The sequence below is a fragment of the Gorilla gorilla genome, chromosome X, assembly GCF_029281585.2.
Source record: "Gorilla gorilla gorilla isolate KB3781 chromosome X, NHGRI_mGorGor1-v2.1_pri, whole genome shotgun sequence".
Classification (NCBI taxonomy): Eukaryota; Metazoa; Chordata; class Mammalia; order Primates; family Hominidae; genus Gorilla; species Gorilla gorilla.
The window spans coordinates 25,376,962-25,396,642 of NC_073247.2; the positions used below are offsets into that span (position 1 = coordinate 25,376,962).

The 19,681-nt window shown below is 36.3% G+C and overlaps 1 protein-coding gene across 2 annotated transcripts in view; it reads left to right on the forward strand.

Moving 5' to 3' along the window:
• Positions 1-18,645, forward strand: part of MOSPD2 (motile sperm domain containing 2) — a 48,946-nt gene extending 30,301 nt beyond the window's left edge. Inside the window, exons 8-15 of one of the 2 annotated variants that reach the window (XM_004063831.4) lie at positions 5,742-5,866; positions 8,128-8,304; positions 9,136-9,248; positions 11,390-11,486; positions 12,551-12,647; positions 13,080-13,209; positions 15,567-15,669; positions 16,559-18,645. In XM_004063831.4, coding sequence (XP_004063879.1) covers positions 5,742-5,866; positions 8,128-8,304; positions 9,136-9,248; positions 11,390-11,486; positions 12,551-12,647; positions 13,080-13,209; positions 15,567-15,669; positions 16,559-16,696 — 980 coding nt within the window. In that variant the 3' untranslated portion in view covers positions 16,697-18,645. The remainder of the gene's footprint in view (positions 1-5,741; positions 5,867-8,127; positions 8,305-9,135; positions 9,249-11,389; positions 11,487-12,550; positions 12,648-13,079; positions 13,210-15,566; positions 15,670-16,558) is intronic. The other variant, XM_055377055.2, reaches the window with a different exon arrangement.
• The last annotated feature ends 1,036 nt before the right edge of the window (positions 18,646-19,681 follow it).

A 19,681-nucleotide genomic window follows, 5' to 3' on the forward strand; every position in this document is an offset into this window, starting at 1 on the left:
TGCACAGATAAGGTATGTCACAGAACACAGGCCTTGTCTAGGTTTCTCATGGGCTTCAGGTGTTGAGAAAGAAGGTGGAATCAGTCTGAAACTCACCCCAAATCACTGTAGTGACGTGACCCTTTTGACAGTCATGATATATTTTTTGGTAAAATTTTTTTTAAAAAGCCATTGATTGATAAACTGTCTTGACCAACTTTAAAATTACTGTAAATTGAATGTTATTTTCAGAATGTACATTCTCATTTGTGTTTGCAAAAGTCAGTTGTTACGTAGAAAGCAATAGAGAAAATCAACAAATCCAAAATTTGGTTCTTTGGAAAATGCAACACAATTGACAAACCTTTAGCTAATGAAGAAAAGGAAAGACTCAAAGTATTAAAATCTGTAATGAAAGAAGGGACATTACTATTGACCTTAAAGAAATAAAAAGGACTATAGGGAGATACTGTGAATGATTATATGCAAAGAAATTAGATAACCTACATGAAGTGAACAAATTCTTAGAAAGACACAAACTACTGAAACTAATTCAAGAAGAATCAGAATAGAAATATAAAAAAGGAAGTTGAATTAGTAATCAAAAAAAACTTCCCACGAAGAAAAGCCCAGGCCCAGATGGCTTCACTGGTAAATTATGTGAAATATTTAAAGAAGAATCAACATGAATCCTTCACAAATTCTTCCAAGAAATAGAAGAAGAGGGAATACTTTCCAACTTATTTTATGAGGCAAGTATAACCATAATACCAAACATCACAGGAAAAGAAAACTACAGACTGGTATTCCTTATGAAAATAGATGCAACAGCCCTCAACGAAGTACTAGCAAATTGAATCCAGCAGCATATAAAAAGGATTATACACCATGACCAAGTGGGCTCAACATATGAAAATCAACTAATGTAATCTACCATATTAATATAATGAAGGGGAAAATTATGTGATCATCTCAAGAGACACAGAAAAAGCATTTGACAAAATCTAGTACTCTCTCATGATAAAAGTACTCAACAAACTAGCAACGTAAGGTGCAAAGAGTTGAAACAACTACCAAGTTAGACCACAGTAGTCCACACAAGACCACCCCCATTTCTGACACAAACTGCAAGTTCAGGAGGTGCTCAAAATTGCCCTTAGGTTTGATAATTCTAGTGAAGGACTCTGAGAACTCACTGAAAACTATTATACTCACAATTATGGTTTATTACAGGGAAAGAATTTAGATTAAGGTCAACCACGGAAAGTAAGGTGTAGGGCGGAGTCCAAGGAAGTACCAAATGTTGAGCATATTACTTCACTGGCATCAATGTGTGGCAATGTGCATGGAGTATGTCAACCTGGGAAGCTCACCCAAGCCTCAGTGTTCAGAGTTTTTTTTTTTTTTTTTTTTTTGAGACGGAGTCTTGCTTTGTCGCCCAGGCTGGAGTGCAGTGGCACAATCTCGGCTCACTGCAAGCTCCACCTCCCGGGTTCACGCCATTCTCCTGCCTCAGCCTCCCTAGTAGCTGGGACTACAGGCGCCCACTACCACGCCCGGCTAATTTTTTGTATTTTTAGTAGAGACGGTGTTTCACCGTGTTAGCCAGGATGGTCTCGATCTCCTGACCTCGTGATCCGCCCGCCTCGGCCTCCCAAAGTGCTGGGATTACAGGCGTGAGCCACCGCGCCCGGCCCAGAGTTTTTATTGGAACTCCATTACGTAAGCATGATTGATTGCCCATGTGGTTGATCTTAGTCTTCAGTCTCCCCCAAGGTCTACTGATACTGTGTAACCCAAACCCCTACCCTGAATCACACTGTTGGTCTTTCTTCTATGGCCAGTTCCTACCCTAAGTCATATTGTCCCATTGTCACTTAAGGCCCCCAGACAAACAAAGACAATCCTATCAGGCATGAAGATTACCTCTCAGAAGCTGAGGGCAAAGTGCAGATCTCTCTTTGGGTAAGGCTAATCCTTCACAGAAAAGAACTTCCTCCACCTGTTTATAAAGGGCATATATGAAAAACCTGAATCTATGAAAACCCACAGCTAACATCTTACTTAGCAGGGAAAGAATGGATGTTTCCCCCTAAGATCAGGAACAAGACAACACTGTCTGCTCTTACCACTTCTATTAATAAAAGAAGTTCAAGACAAGGACACTGAAAATTACAAAACCCCATTTTAGTAAATTCAAGCCTTACATGAATAAAAAGACATGTTGTTCATGGATTGGAAGACTTAATACAGTCTTTCTTCAGTATCCATGGAGGACTGGTTCCAGAACCCCTCCCCCACCACCACCACAGACTCCAAAATCCTTGGATGTTCAAGTCCCTCATATAAAATGGTATAGTATTTGCATGTAACTGACACACGTCTTCCTGTATACCTTTTTTTTTTTTTTTTTTTTGAGATGAGTCTCATTCTGTCACCTAGGCTGGAGTACATTAGCACAATCTCAGCTCACTGCATCCTCTGCCTCCCAGGTTCAAACAATTCTCCTGCCTCAGCCTCCCAAGTAGCTGGGACTATAGGCACCTACCACCACACCTGGCTAATTTTTATATTTTTAGTAGACACAAGGTTTCACCACATTCGCCAGGCTGGTCTAGTCTTGAACCTCAAGTGATCTGCCTGCCCCGCCCTCCCAAAGTGCTAGGATTACAGGCATAAGTCATCATACCTGGCCCCTCCTATATACTTTAAATCATCTTTAGATTATTTATAATACCTAACACAGTGTGAGTGCTATATAGTTGTTCTACTCTATTGTTTCTTATTTATATTTTTGTCGTATTGGTTTTATTTACTTTTTAATATTTTCAGTTGTGGTTGGTCAATCAAAAATCCATGGATGTGAAACCTGTGGATATGGAGGGCCGACTGTATTGTTAAGAGGTCAACACTTCCCAAATTGATCTACTGATTCAGTGCAGTCCCTATCAAAAGCCCAGCTGCCTTTTTTGCAGAAATGGATATGTTTGTCCCAAAATTCATATGAAAATGCAAGAAACCAAGAGTAGTCAAATCTTGAAATAGAAACACAGAGTTGGAGGACTTAACACTTCCTGATTTCAAAATTTACTACAAAGCTACAGCAATCAAGACATTGGGCATGTATGGGCATAAGGATAAACGTATAGATCAGTGAAATCGAATTGAGGGTCCAGATATAAACCCTAATGTTTATTATGGTCAGTTGATTTTTTTTTACAATGGTGCCAAGACTATTCAGTAGAGAAATAAGGCTTTTTAAATAAAAGGTGCTAGGACAACTGGGTATCCACATTCAAAGGAATGAAGTTGGACCCCACCTTACATCATATATAAAAATTAATTCAAAATGAATCAGAGACCTAAATTGTAAGAGCTAAATCTCTTAGAAGAAACACAGGATTAAATCCTTGTGCTTGGATTGGGCAATGGTTTCTTAGATATGACAACAAAAGCACAAGCAACAAAATAAACAAACAGATAGCATTGGACTGCATTAAAATTGAAAACTTGTGCCTTCAAGGACACTACCAAGTAGGTGAAAAGACAGTTCTCAGAATGGAAGAAATCATTTACAAACCATACATTTTATAAGGGACTTATTCTAGAATATATAAAGAACTCTTACAATGCAATGTTTAAAAGACAAGTGGCTGCGCATGGTGACTCGTGCCTGTAATCCTAGCACTTTGGGAGACCGAGGTGGGCAGATCACCTGAGGTCAGAAGTTGGAGACCAACCTGGCTAACATGGTAAAACCCCGTCTCTACTAAAAATAGAAAATTAGCCAAGCATGGTGGCACATGCCTGTAATCCCAGCTACTTGGGAAGCTGAGGCAGGAGAATCGCTTGAACCCAGGAGGCAGAGGTTGCAATGAGCCAAGATTGCGCCATTGCTCTCCAACCTGGGCAACAAGAGTGAAACTCTGTCTCAAAAAACAAACAAACAAACAACCCAATTAAACGAGTGAAATATTTGAATAGATGTTTTCTAAAGAAGATAAACAAATGCGCAATAAGCACATAAAGAGATGCTGAGCATCAGTAGTCATTAGAGAAATGCAAGTCAAAACCAAGTGAGGTGTGATTTCACACCTACTAGGGTGGCTAGAATCAAAAAGACATAATAACAGGTATTGGCAAGGATATGGAGACATTGGAAGCCTCATACACTGCTGGTGAGAATGTTAAGGTGGTCCAGCCACATCAGAAAACAGTTCGGTAGCTAAACATAGAATTACCATATGACCCAGAATTCCACTCCTTAGTATATGCCCAAGAGAAGTGACAACATATGTCTACAGAAAAACTTGTACACAAATGTTCATGGCAGCATTATTCATAATAACAAAAAGTGGAAACAGCCTAAATATTCATCAGTTGCTGAATGGAAAAGCAAATATTGCATATCTAAAAAATGGACAATTATTCAGTCATTAAAAGGAATTAAGTACTGATACATGCTACATTATGAATGAAACTTGAAAATGTGCCAAGTGAACAAAGCCAGTAGAAAAAGCCATGTTGTATGGTTTCATTTATATAAAATGTCCAAAATAAGCAAATCCATGAAGACAGAAAATAGATTAGTAGTTGCTAAGGACTTGGAGAAGGAGACCTAAAGAGAGATTGCTATATGAAGGTTCTTTTTGATGTGATGAAAATGTTCTAGATTAGATTGTGGTGGTGGTGGTGGTTGCACAATTCTGTGAATATACTAAAAACCATTGACTTGTATAAAGGGATTTTATGGCATGTAAATTATATCTCAATAAAGTTATGAAAAATCAGATTTATCAAATTAAAGTAGCATAGTTTCAAACATGTCAACTCACATTTTAAATTGAAATTAATGAAAATTTAAATGTTATGTAAAAAACTTACAGTTAGCTAAAATAAAAAGATACTTCTCCGAACCATTTAATGTTTATCATACTGTTCTTATTTTCTGTTTTTTTAATTGACAGTTTTGCAAATTTAATGCAGTATTTCTCTTTTAATTTCTTAAAAATGTACTTAGATTGTCACAGTGAAAATGAGGTTTAAAAATTAAGCATAAATACGAAATGACATGACAGAACAAGATTGTAATTACCAAACAGCTGTGTTTGATAACAGAACAGTGCAGTTCGTGCCACTGCACTCCAGCCTGGGTGACAGAGTGAGACTCTGTCTCAAAAAAAATTTAAAAACCAGTTTATTTTTGAGATTTTGTAAGTTTCCCACAATTATATAAACTGCAAGGCCTGGGAGAGAGGCAGAGAAGTGTAGGGTTAGAAAGGAAGGCTGGATCCAGCTCACACTCATAATAAGAAGGGCTATTTCTTTCTTTTCTGACTCGCTGTTTGAGAAGGTTTTTCAGATAGAGAGTTTATGAGAACCATAAGGTAAATGACTCTTTCCATACTATTGTGCAGTTATTTCCTGAATCATATTGCTGTTTGATTCAGTGTCTGGAAATCTAAATAGTTGGGATCATTGATGGATTTGTTCAGAGGCCAAAACCCTGACAAGTTTATTAATGAACATCAGGGTAATTTAATCTTCCTGAATCTTCATGGAACATTTGAAACCCATAAGGGAGAGCCACAATGTAAACGCCTACAGAAATTAGAGAATGTTAATTAAGTACATCACGTAAAGATAAATATTAACAGATTATAGCCCAAACTGATTTCAGAAGACCTGGGTTAGCATTTATGGTAAATTAATTGAGACTAGGAATGATGAGAATTTTAATGAAGTGACTGGTTTTTCTTCAGCTGCTTTCAAAATTGTGAAAACCTGGCTTGGTCCAGAAGCAGTGAGCTTGTTGAAGTTTACAAGCAAAAATGAAGTCCAGGACTATGTCAGTGTAGAATACCTGCCTCCCCACATGGGTGGAACTGTAAGTATTTGAAACGTGTTTATAAAACAATACTGGATAATGGCACATTAGGCTGTATACTTTCCTCAAGGGAAAAAGAAAAGTAGTACCATAATATGCAAAGAAATATCACAGGTACCCCCAAAATAACAAGTAGTGTTACACACATTTTTAAAGTTTTAAAGTTAATTTTTTATTTTTTAATAGGTAATATATTTATGTGGTTCTGAACTGAAGAGTATTCAGAAGAATAATGAGAAATAAGTCTTCAGTAAAAATATCACCTCCTACTTCTGTTTCCAACCACCATATTCCCTCCCCAGCTGAATTTCTTGTATTGATTTGCAGGGATATGTATTACCCATATAAACAAGTATAGTATATAATTTTTCCTCCCTCTCATCTCTTCTAAAGTTAGTGTATTTATGTGCTAGTGTGCATCCTGCTTTTCTCTTCACAGTATGTCTTATTCCAAATCAATATGTAGCAGGCTCTCATACTCATTTATGGCTGCATAGTATTCTACTATCTAGACATAAGTTAGTGAATTTCCTCTTGATGTGTCTTTAGTGTGCTTCCAATTGTTTGCTGTTCAACAGTCTTTTTAGTTAAAAAGATACTATTAAGCATATACTATCCAGATTTTTTTGAGCTGATTTTTACTAATAAAAAAACTGTACAACTTATGGACTTGGTACGCTTTGGGTTAACTTCATAATGTTTCACTTATTTGATTTTTTTGCAATCTATTTTTTATACTGCCTGCCTGGCAAAATTGTATTCAATCAGAACTAGCAAGAGGAATAGTTTCGATATGTCCTTCTGTTTATTGTCTTTGATTAGAAAAGACCTGAACAAATATTTTTAATTTGAAGTCTGCTTCTTTCTTATTCTAAGGCTTTATATTTCACATTTTCACCTAGAAAAACCAAATACACTTCATTTCAGGTGCTATGCTTGATTTAAAATGTGATTTTATTTATTTTTAATAATTTGCTCATAAAATTGTTATATCTTAAATAATTATAATTAATATAATTCATAACATTTTAAATAATGTTCATTTTATGTATAGAAACGGTTATTTTATTTCCCCTCTCTGTCCTTAGTGATATGTTTCTTCAGAATTACAGTCAAAATTATAGTAGGACTACTATTTTTTAACATTAATTTTTAAGTATTTTTTTCAAAAAGTAATACATATACATGATTTTTTAATAAAGTAAATGGAATACCAGAGATTGAAAAGTATAACAGTACGATGAAAACTACATCTGCCTTCCCAGGTCCATGCCCACTGCCACTCCCTAAAGGCAGTCACCATCAAGTTTTCTATCCCTCTGGAGTTATCTATTACAGTTTTTTTACACAATGGTCACATACCATATATATTGTCCATTTGTACTTTTTTCACATCTTTTATTTTGCAGGTTACACCATATTGATTCACAGAGGTCTATCTCATTTTTAAACCAAAATATTCCACTGTATGGACGGATATAACATAATTGATGTAATCACTCCTCTTTTAAAGGGCTGCACTGATAGTTGTATTCTAATTTTTTGCCATTACTAGTTTTGCTGCAGTGAATATCCTTGTAATAATTCTTAATATATGTGTGCAGCGAGAATGCATACAGAATAAACTCCTAGAAAAAAATCTGAGTGTAGTTTTTAATTTAGATAGCTGTTGCCAAATTTCCTCTAAAGAGATTGTGCCCATTTACCAATAATGTGTGAGAATTCTTGAGCCACCTCCTTGCCAGCATCGCATATTCTCATTTTTGTAATCATTGCCAGTCTCAGGTAAAAAATAATTCACTGTCATTTTAATTTGCATTTCTTTAATTATAAGTGATGTTGAAAACTTTCTTATGATTCAAAAGATAATTTTCATTCTTTTTCAGTGTATTCTGTATCCCTCTTCTGTATTGTTACAGAACTTATATAGTTCTTTAAAAATACACACACACACACACACACACACACACACACACACACAAACAAACAACATATACATTTAAAGCTTTTATCCATCTGAAATTCTTTTTGGTGTAGAGAGCGAGCTAAAGATCTAAGGTGATTCTGTATAGATGGCTAGCCAATTGTCCCACACCACTTATTGCTCTTTTTCTTTCTGGTTTGAAATGCTTCCTTTATTTTAAATTTCATGATCTAATTAAGTCTGTTTTCTTGGCCAAAGTAATGAATTGTAAATCTACTAAGAGAGTTATTTCTCTACCCACCATTTAGTAGGCTCATGTGAAATTATTTTCTTGTAGGATCCTTTCAAGTATAGCTATCCACCACTAGTAGATGATGACTTCCAGACCCCATTGTGTGAGAATGGGCCTATTACCAGTGAGGATGAAACTTCAAGTAAAGAAGACATAGAAAGTGATGGCAAAGAAACATTGGAAACAATTTCTAATGAAGAACAAACACCTCTTCTTAAAAAGGTAACTTTATAAATAAAATGAAACTGAATCACAAGATGTGGTCTATCCCCAATTCTGACACTAGCCAGCTGTGTGATTTTGGGTAATTCACTTAACCTGCTACCCTTCCACATTTTTGTGTGTAAAAAGAAACAGGAAGGATGGGATTAGCTGACCAGAAGCACCACTTTAGTGTATTTAAGTCTGATTCCAGGCCAGGGCCTGTGTCTTATACCTGTAATCCTAGCACTTTCTGAGGCTGAGGTGGAAGGATCGCTTGAGCACCGGAGTTTGAGACCATCCCGAGCAACATAGGGAGGCCCTATCTCTACAAAAAATAAAAAATTAGCCAGACGTGATAGTGCACGCCTGTCATCCCAGCTACTCTGGAGGCTGAGTTGGGAAGATCGCTTGAGCCCAGGAGGTCGAGGCTGTACTGAGCCATGATTGTGCCACTGCACTCTGACCTGGGTGACAGAGTGAGACTTTGTCTCAAAATAAAATAAAGGCTGATTCCATGCTTTTGTATAAAGACTAGCAAAACACATCTAGAAGTAATCGTTTTATCTAAAATTTTTTTATTTGTCTAAAAGTAGTTAATTTAAAACTTTGATTTAGTTCCTTTCTCTAATTTTTAAAAGAGCACTTAGTAGTTGTCACTCTTTTTACAAGTAATCAGGAACTTGATAGATGGATAAATACAATGTTACAATTTAGAAAAATTTAAAGACTTAAGGGAAGGACCATATTGTATTTTCTAGAGTAACCTATGTATAATAGTAGGCACTAAAATAGATGTTAATGGTCATATTAATCTATGCTAAATAGTTATCCTTTTTTTTTTGTCTTTAGATTAACCCAACCGAATCTACTTCCAAAGCAGAAGAAACTGAAAAAGTTGATTCAAAAATGAAAGCTTTCAAGAAACCATTGAGTGTATTTAAAGGCCCCTTACTACACATCAGGTAATCATCAAAGATTTTATTAGCTATAATTTTATAACGTATCTTGATCACCTTGAGGGAGCCACAAAATTAAGAAAACTTCTATTTGGTTTTTGAAACTGTAGAAATATAAAACCAAGAGTTATCTGAAGACTTAACATTGGTTTCCAGACGTAGTGCATATTTTTAGCTACCTTGCTTTCTTCTATTATGTTGAGTGTCTTTAAAGGGTTCTCATCACACATCAGATAATAAAACTAAATATTTATATATTAATAAATCTGAATGGCATGTATTTTCCTCACATTACTGATACTATTAGACTTGCCCAAGTTTGGGAATGCCAGAAATGACACTAAAGTAAGGATTTGTTGATTTTACTTTCCAGAAGCCAAAGATGAACTGGAAAAATAGGTTTGTGACTAAAGCCAAACTTCAGGACATCTCTATTTTTCTGCTAGGTTATTTGATTCAAAAGATTCCAGGTTGTTTCTTTCAGCATTGTATAAAGACCTTTTTCTCACTGATGATGTTTTTGGTTGGTAAATATATTTTGCCTTATGTTACATTGCTACACCAACTTTATGAACTCATGTAGCATTTTCTGTCCCTTTACTTGAAACCTTTCTGTATAGCTATGTTTTATGTATATCTCTTATGAACAATATAGCCAGACTTTTAAAAAATCTAATCTGACATTCTCTAATTGATAGTATTAGCTTGTTTACATATATTTTGATTACTGTTATATTTGGATTTATCTCCGCCATCTATATGTATGAAAGACAGCAAGCAAGAGAGACATAGATGCGCATGCATTTTCTGTTTTTCATGGTTTTTCTTTCCCATTTTCCCCCTTTGGAGTTTATCTTTTTTGTTTGTTTACTTGTTCCCATTTTTCTCCCTACTTATTTGGAAGTTACACATTCTGTTTTCACTGTAAACCTGTCACATCATAGGTCCTTGCCTGTAATTGTAGAGGTATGACAGGAAAAGCAGGCTAGGGAGAAAGCCAGACAGCTTTTCAACTGCACATCAGGCTCTGCTCCTCCCGTCCTCCGCCACCGGTGAAGTCCCAGAGCTGCTCCTACACAGACACAAGGACCTAACCAACCTCTGTCTTCCTGGAGCTGCTCACAGTTGTTGTGCTGGTTACTAAGAACAATGAGATCCATAACCTTGTGGTTTTCTATGACTTACTTAAGATTGGGCTCTAGAAGAAAGCCAGCAACCATGCAAATTTACCACCTTGTCCAAAACTAGGCAAAGCCCTTCTGGGAGAGCTCGTTCTTAAAAACATGTGTTAGTTAGATTAAAAAACACTCCCAAGGCACAGACATTCCTCATATAAAATTAACCTATTTAAAGATGTATCTCAAAATCAACGGCTTGCTGAAAATTCACTTTAGTTTAATTATTCACCTTTTTATATAAAACAAAAACACTATTCTTCCCATTGTTTTGAGCCACCTGATACAATTTGGCTAATGTAACTAAACTACAGAAACTGCTTGAATCTTTAAAATTTTTTTTTAGGTCATAGGCATTACAATGGAAAGTAATAGTAAAATTTAAATATTGAAGCTCACTGATTTTACTATTTGATTAGTTCTTCCTACAGCTCCCATCCCAAACTTACTTTTATGTTTACTTTTCTCCTTCCCTATTACTTAGAAAAGCTGCTATATAGTAAGAAATTATTCTGTTAAATACATTCCTAATCATCTTTCTTTTTAAGTTATGCTCTTTTCTGTTGGTGTATAGAAATATGCCTCATTCTAATTATTTGTGATTAGGTAAAGTTGAAGCAGCAATATCTTCTTTGCTTTATTATCTATAACCTTCCAAATAGTTTAAATAAGCGCCCCTTAAGATAGTGCTGATTATAGGATTAATCAGAGCCTTCATAACTCTCTCTTCTGTTCTTCCTGGTTTGCTTTTGATCTTGGGGAAAACCGTAGGACTTTTTAAATAGTGTGCATTGAATCAGTAAGATTAAAATACAAAATTGTATTAGGTAATTGTTTTGTAAGTCTTTTTTGGTGAAATGTCTTTATACAAATGAGCATAAGATATTAACTAAATATTTTTCTTCAAGCTAATGATTAGATTGTCATTTATTCTGATTATTACAAATGTCTTATGTTTTTGTCACTCCCTAGCCCAGCAGAAGAACTGTACTTTGGAAGTGCAGAATCCGGAGAGAAGAAAACCTTAATAGTGTTGACAAACGTGACTAAAAATATAGTGGCATTTAAGGTAAATATCTCAAAGATACAATAAATTATGTTTGAGAATTTGACATGGGAAGTGATTTTAGACATATTCTAATTGAAAGATTGAAAATTTTGAACTTGTACAGTGTTTTTATTTATGACAATTTTTAGGCATGTTGTACTACCTTCTGGTTCTAACCAAGTCGCATAGCTTTATCAAAAAATTTTCCCTGAGGTCTGTATCTGAATCTTTTACGTGCAGTAATAGGTTAATGTCTAAGTTAATGCAAGGGTTTAATGTTTGTTGTAAATAACAACCCAAGAAAAATTACTCTTTACTATGTGAATAATTTAATTTATAATAACAGTGAAACATAAAACTATTAAATTGATAGTGCATTTTCCCCAAGTGTGGTATATTCTGGAGTGTAGTTTATATCGGATATTAACCTGATACTGAGCATTAAGTGTAACAAGACTAAGTCCGTCACTACCCCGTATTGTAGGTTTTCCTGCCTTAAATCTTCTATTTAATTTAGATGTAACTACCAGGATGTTCCTGATGTGCTTTGATTATCTACTGTTTTTTAATTTCTGAACACCATTGTATTAATAACATGCAATCTAATGTGCATTCTGTTTTTGTGAATTTATGTCATTAAATTCAGGCAATTAACAGGATAAATATTTAACAGATGGATTGTTTTATTTAAGAGGGAGTCTGAATGACAATTTGACTTATATATGAGTATGTTTTTAGATAGGTCGAGATGCTTTTTTCCTGTTAGTGGGGAAAAAATACCTTCTATGCATAACCGTCAATGTTACTTTGTAAACTCTTTGTTCATTGATTATTCACTGCTAATTTTTTTTTTTAGGGAGATATACCTAATGTTAAATGACGAGTTAATGGGTACAGCACACCAACGTGGCACATGTATACATATGTAACAAACCTGCACGTTGTGCACATGTACCCTAAAACTTAAAGTATAATAAAAATAAATAAAAATAAAAATAAAAATAAATTTTTTTAAAGTCATTCTTAAGCCATTTCCCCCCAAAAAAGCATAAAGGTTGTTATGTGACTACTGTGTTTATAAATAGGTGAGAACAACAGCTCCAGAAAAATACAGAGTCAAGCCAAGCAATAGCAGCTGTGACCCGGGTGCATCAGTGGATATAGTTGTGTCTCCCCATGGGGGTGAGTTGTCACTTAGTAGCCACAGCAGGTGTTGGGTGTGGTGGGGGTAAGGGGACCTGGACCTTGGCTCTGAGTCAGCAGAGATGTCAGGCTAGAATCTAGAAATTAGCAGAGTATCACGAGTCACCTCACCTCGCTGTAGACATCTTTTTTCCCACATGTGAAATGGGGTGGTCAAAGAGGTCTCTAAAGCCCTTTCCAGCATTAAAATGTAATTGTTTCTAACAAGTAAAATTGTTTAAACTGACACCAATTGAAATTGAATTTCAAAAGAGAAATTCCTCACTTTTAGAACTTTTTCCTTTTTAAAGATATTTCCATTTTCTTCTTTTTCCTTAATGTTGAGTTCCAGAATAATGCTTTAAACCACATGCATATCCAACCGCTTTGAAGGTTCCTGTTTATATGCTGAATTACCCTTTTGGAATGCAGGTTTAACAGTCTCTGCCCAAGACCGTTTTCTGATAATGGCTGCAGAAATGGAACAGTCATCTGGCACAGGCCCAGCAGAATTAACTCAGTTTTGGAAAGAAGTTCCCAGAAACAAAGTGATGGAACATAGGTAAGCTTTTTCCTCACATTCTTCTCAAATGTAGTGGGAAGAATCAGAAAGAGAAAAGTGCCTCCATGGACCAGGTGGCCTCCCTTTCTTCTTGCATCTGCTGGGTGCCCTGCAAGGCTCTGGGGATGCCCAGATGAAAGGGACCTGGTGTTGCTCAAGGAGGTCACTGATAGCAGAAACTCATTTGCTGGCCAGTGCAAGAGTCTGGATCTGTCCAGATCACAAACACAGATTGTCTCAGCAGTTCTCCCTGTAGGAACGCTTACCTTACATACTAGAATGTTTTTTGCAGCATTGTTTGTAATAGTGAAAAACTGGAAAGAAAGAATCTAAATCGTAACCAGTAAAGCAATAGTGAGATACATTTGAGTATATCCACACTAAAGTGTGCTGCAACCATTCAAAAAGGTACAGCAAGTCTATTTGTTCTGACATGGAAAGACATCTGTGATATATTTTAGAAAACAAATCTAGTGAGAAAAATTGATTATGGACATTATCCTATTTAAGAGGGGGAAAAACTTGCATATATAGATATATACATGTATGTGCATGTATATAGATATATCAGGTTGTGACAAATTTCTTGAAAAGATATGTAGAAAAGGAGAATAGAAGAGGCTGTATTGTAGTTTTGCTTTTTTTAAATTGGAATTATGGTTTATTGGAGTGTTCACATTTTTCCCCCCAGGGGACATTTGTCAATGTCTGGAGACACTTTTGGTTGTCACAACTGGGGGATGGGGTACAGTGGGCATCTAATGGGGGCAGCATAGGGATGCTGCTAAACCACTAGCAGTACACGGGACAGCCCCATCCCCCAAAAATCATCTGGCCCCAAATGCCCATAGTGTCGAGGTGGAGAAATCCTGCTTTATAGGGTAGTTAAGGATGGCCACTCCAATGACATTAGAGTAGGCCCTGAAGGAAATGAGAGAGCAAGCCACATAGATAACTGGACAGAGACCTTTCCAGACAGAACAACAAATGCAAAAGGAGTGTGCTTGGCCTTTGGGAGGAACAAGGAAGTCACTGTCTCTTGACTCCAGTAAGGGAGGAGCACGGTGAGAGATGGGGACAGAGATAGTAGGATATCAGATCATCCCTATGGTGAAGACTTCTGAGTGAGAGGAAAAACTATTAGTTGGCACTAAGCAGAGCCATTAGGTGATCCGGGCTTATTTTTTTAAAGGATTCTTCTGGGTACTGTGTAGAAACTAGACGGTGGGCAGTGATACCAAGTTCACACTAAAGTGGAATTTGCTGTATGCCGGCACTGTTCTAGATGCTTTAGACATATTGATTCATTCAGTCATGAAGACAGCCCTGTGAGGGAGAAAGGCATTTTTCCTACTTTATAGAGGAGAAGCTGGGAAACCTGATAATGGCTATGGTTGAATGAAACCTTCAGGGCCGGGCGCAGTGGCTCACACCTGTAATCCCAACACTTTGAGAGGCTGAGGTGGGAGGACTGCTTGAGCCCAGGAGTCCAAGACCACCCTTGGCAACATAGGGAAACTTTCTCTCTACAAAAAATCAAAAGCTTAGCTGATAGATCATGAAAATAGATTATGAACAGTGAAATTCCTGAGAAGGCTGAAAGTGCGGGGAACCAAAGCAGGGGAGATTAGCCTTAGTCTGGAGGAGGGAGAAGCAGATGGAAGTCAGCAGCCTGCCTTGTTTTTACGTGTAATATTTAAATTTTCAAATTGTATTACAGGAGGGCCTACTTTCTGTTTTTATCAAGAGTTTTTCTTTTGTTCAAAGACACTGGTTATGGGAATATTTTGAAAGGGTAAGAAACACTGGTATAAAAGGTGTTGCAGATTAATTTGAAGTTCTTACGAAACAGTCCCTCAAAATGAAGGGTTATTTTTGGTTTTGTTATGTTCAAGTTGCTTTGTTTTCTTTGTTTTTTGCTTTACCAATTACTGATGGCTTGCTTTTCTATAACCGTGAGAGGAGATCACTGTTCTCCTGCAGAAAGTGGGAGGGAGGCTTGGTGGTGGGGTACTGAAGCTCAAGGAAAGTACCTTTCTCCTATCTAGAAAGGGTGATTTCCTTCAAATCATAAGATATTTGGATGAATTCTACTGAATACCATATAAACACTTTCATTTGAATTTTACCAAATGGTATCTGCAATATGTTGTGTTCCTTATACATGCATTAATTAACGAAGCTGGAAGATACATATACACAGAGCAACTGTCTTAGGTGAACCTGGGGAAGAGGAATGAGGACTTTTACCTCTGTTACATAGACTTCTGTGTATAACTGTTTTCATTTTATATTTTACTTTTATAAGAAAATTGATTAACTTTTTAAGAAGTTATGTTTTCTTTGGATTTTAATAGGTTAAGATGCCATACTGTTGAAAGCAGTAAACCAAACACTCTTACGTTAAAAGACAATGCTTTCAACATGTCAGATAAAACCAGTGAAGATATATGTCTACAAGTAAGTATACTTTCTTCCTACCCAAACAAAGTTGTTAATGCTGATCAACATTAGAAATCCCTTTTTTTCTCACGGACATAAAGAAAAACATTTGGCATAGACATGACAGAAATACTGTCTTCTTTGTGAAGAGATGCCAAATCAGAAATGGTAAGCAGGCCAAGTGTGGTGCTGCCTGTAATCCCAGCACTTTGGGAGGCCGAGGCAGGAGGATCACTTGAGCCCAGGAGTTTGAGGCCAGTCTGGGCAATATAGCGAGACCCCGTCTGTACAAAAAAATTAAAAATGAGCCAGTTGTGGTGGCACACATCTATAGTCCCAGCTGAGGCAGGATGATTGCTTGACCTTGGGAGGTCAAGGCTGCAGTGAACCATGATCATGCCACTGCACTCCAGCCTGGGCAACAGAACAAGACCATTTCTTAATAAAAAAAGAAAAGAAATGGTGTAAGCAGTGAGTTATTTTTGGAGATCTACTAACCATTTGAAAGCTCTGGCCATTTTTAGCAAAGCACAAGGTACTTTGGGGAGTATCAAATAATTCAGTCTTGCAGAAAAAAGTACCAATTAGTGCATTTAAATTTGAAAGAGACAGAGGGGCTCTCTGAGTAGCTGAAGGCTGCTTAAGGGTTTCTGTACCTCTATGAACTGACTGCTCTGCTCCTGTCTCAACTAGAAATTTAGACCTCTCAAAATGAGAATAAGCATAGACATATCTGTCCACCAAACAAATCTAATGTCCTGTTGCACTTCCACCTCCTTCCACCAGCCTTACAGAGTAGTGGGCCCCATCCTTTCAGTGTTTGGATTTCTAGTATTCCTGTTTGTCATGCCCATGATTAATGGCTGTTTTATTGATATCAATCTTTCATGCCCTCTTCCCTCTTCAGCTCAGTCGTTTACTAGAAAGCAATAGGAAGCTTGAAGACCAAGTTCAGCGTTGTATCTGGTTCCAGCAGCTGCTGCTTTCCTTAACAATGCTCTTGCTTGCTTTTGTCACCTCTTTCTTCTATTTATTGTACAGTTAAAGAAGTGGTGCCGGGTAGGAACCACGGTTCCTTCGTCCATTAGTTGGAAAAAGTAACAGACCTAAAACTCTACCAGGCTACTAAAAACATTGCACATCTGTGCTTCCTAAAAGGAAATATGCAGCACGTGGAGGGGAACACATACATGTCTTGAAAATAAACTGCTAGAATAAAGAAATGCTGGAGAAATTGATTATAAGAGACTATAGCTATTTAGTAAAGTAAGTAAAGGCATATCCATTGTGTAAATTAATAGTTTAAATATAATTTATTTTTTCCTTTTGATCTGAATACTTTTAAAGCTTAAGTTTTATCGTGTAAATACATTAGCTAAACTGAAAAGTATAAGTAACATGCTTTGTTGCAGCCAAAAAATGTAATCTGCTTTTTTATGACAGAATTATTATAGCTGAGCTGACTTACTAGCTTTTCTATACTATGTATATAGAAGAACATGTATATTGAGAAAGAAAACATACTTATACAGAGGAATTTATGTAATCATGACTTTGTAATTTTGAGAATTCCTCCCAGTGATGGTCAGTATTCTTTTGGAATGTAAACCGATTTAATGCCAAACCACCTTAACTTTTGTTTCTCAGTGTTCCTTAACAGCCTGCCTTTTATTAATCTCAGGCTTTTTTATGAACACTCTCATTTCAGTAGAATTTGGAAAACTAAGCGTGGTTGGAATTTCTTTGAATTCTGTTAGTAATGCCCAAAAGAAAAGTCTCAAGCAGTCCCCCTATCCAGTCATTTTTATGGAGTTTCATGTTGTCCACTATAGCTGGACACTGAACCTTTTGCCTAATTTATTATAAAGGCCTGACCCTCTATTGTCCCATCTTCACCCCCATTCCAGAGCAGAGGAGTCTCTGTGGACCATGAATTGCACTGTCTCCCTCCTCATTTCTAAATGAAAGGTGTTAGATATAAATTTTTTTGAAAGGTTAGTTGTTTGAGATGCTAAGCAGGATAATAAATTTAGATTTTAAAATGTTCCCTGTAAAAGTCAGCCCATGACAAGGAAATTTACAAAATACTAGAGTATCTAGAAGGGTGAAAACAAAAAAAAATAAAACAAAAAGAAACACAGACGCCCAGCTGTCAGCTCTCCATTTAAAGAATGAAAAATGTAACTCATGATGATCTGTGAAACCTTCAAACTAGGACCAATTGACTTACTTGATATTCTGCCTTTGATATGGTAGTACCCACCCGGTATTCCTAAAATCCTAAAAAGATACACCTTGCAGTAGCAGAGGCAATGAAATGAGTTTGTTTTCTCATTAATATGACCAGTTTGGGTCTATGTTGGTTCACATGTACATCTACTTTATATGAAAGAAAAAACAGTCTGCCTGTAAAATGTTGAGTTTCGATTGAGCCATGTTTGGAGATTTTATTACTATTCTGAAGGGTAGTGTTGTTGGCTTTCATCTTCAAGAAGTTGATTCCAAAATTGAGTTATGAAGAATGATATAACAGTTCCTTCAAAATTGGCCTAGGAAATAAAACCTTAAAAGGACACTGGTGTGCTACTTTGTCTTAATTTGGGCTTTTCTGTTTCAGTTTGCCACCTCCAGCTGTGAAATGGACTGCAGTCCACCCTAAGTACTGTGCACAGTATCTCCCTGTGTGTGTGCACAGTGGCTTCCCCTTACATGGTAGATTTTTGGCCTTAATATAATCTAATCCCAAAGTAGTTGTGTATGTTTTCTGTTCCTTGGCAAACAAATGAAGAAACAATTAGCCAAGATTGAAAATGTATTGTCCTAACGGTGTCCCTTTAATGTTTCATATGAAAAATTATGTTGACCCACTAAAATATCCTTGCTCAATGTCTGGTCAGTTGAATTTAATAACATATCTTGTTAATGTTTGTGTGTCTATTAAATGTGACTAAGCAGGATTACTCAAAATTAACTATAAAATCAAAGGCATCTAAACGTTTGTACTTGTCTTGATTAATCATGTATTTACACTTGATTTTTTTCTGTCTTCATTTGTTTTTATTTAATCATAATTGCATGATTATTTTTGGTACTCTAATCAGTAATTTTATTTTTAATCATGTCATTACCTATTCATGACCAAATTACCAAGGAACCAACATTTAGATTTAGATATTTGTTTTCACTTAGGAATGGAAATTAATAGATTTTCCATGAAAGCATTAGTGAAATATCATTACCTTGATCTGCAAGTAGCCTAAAAATGCGATTGCTGGTAAACCTGGCCTCAAATTTCATACTACCATAACTGTTTTTATATATTGCCACTAATTTTGACTGGATTTAATAGCACTTTATTGTACAACTACAAAAAAAAATATATTCCTAGAATTGTTGCCAGTGTAATTTCTCTAATGTTCTGGTGCTTTTCATATATTTTCAGTATTTTTATTACTATATTGGTATTTTCTTTGTATAAATTGATTAAAAGAACATGTTTTCTATTTTAATATGTTTTAGAAAAATAATTACATTTATGAAATAAATATCATCAGGAAAAAAACCTCTGGTCTCTAATTGATAAAGCATCTTAAAGAAAATCAATATTCAACCTCACTCTGACCTTTTAAAGATCATAGTAATTTCTTTTGGATCTGCTTTGCATTTTTATAAGGACAGTGCTGCAGGCCTCCAAAGATACAATTCAATGTCAGGTTAGCCTGTCCTTTAGTGTGTCCTGTTTCTCCTCGTCCCCATGTCGGGTGTAGCTGCTCTTCAGTGTAGTTCTTCGTTTTCCCCAGACATAGCATTGGACCCACTGTCATGCTTACAGCTCATTGTGGAGCCTGTTGCTGGAGCTGCAATGAGTCAGAATTGCCACGTAGTTTCCCCAGTCCTAGTATCCACACATAGTTCTCTCTGACAGCAGCAAGCAGGAGGCAGGCTAACAAGAAGTCTGCCCAACTGCCAGACACAACAGGGAAGATGATAGCAGTGTGGCACTGATCATTCTGAAATCAGACAACATGCT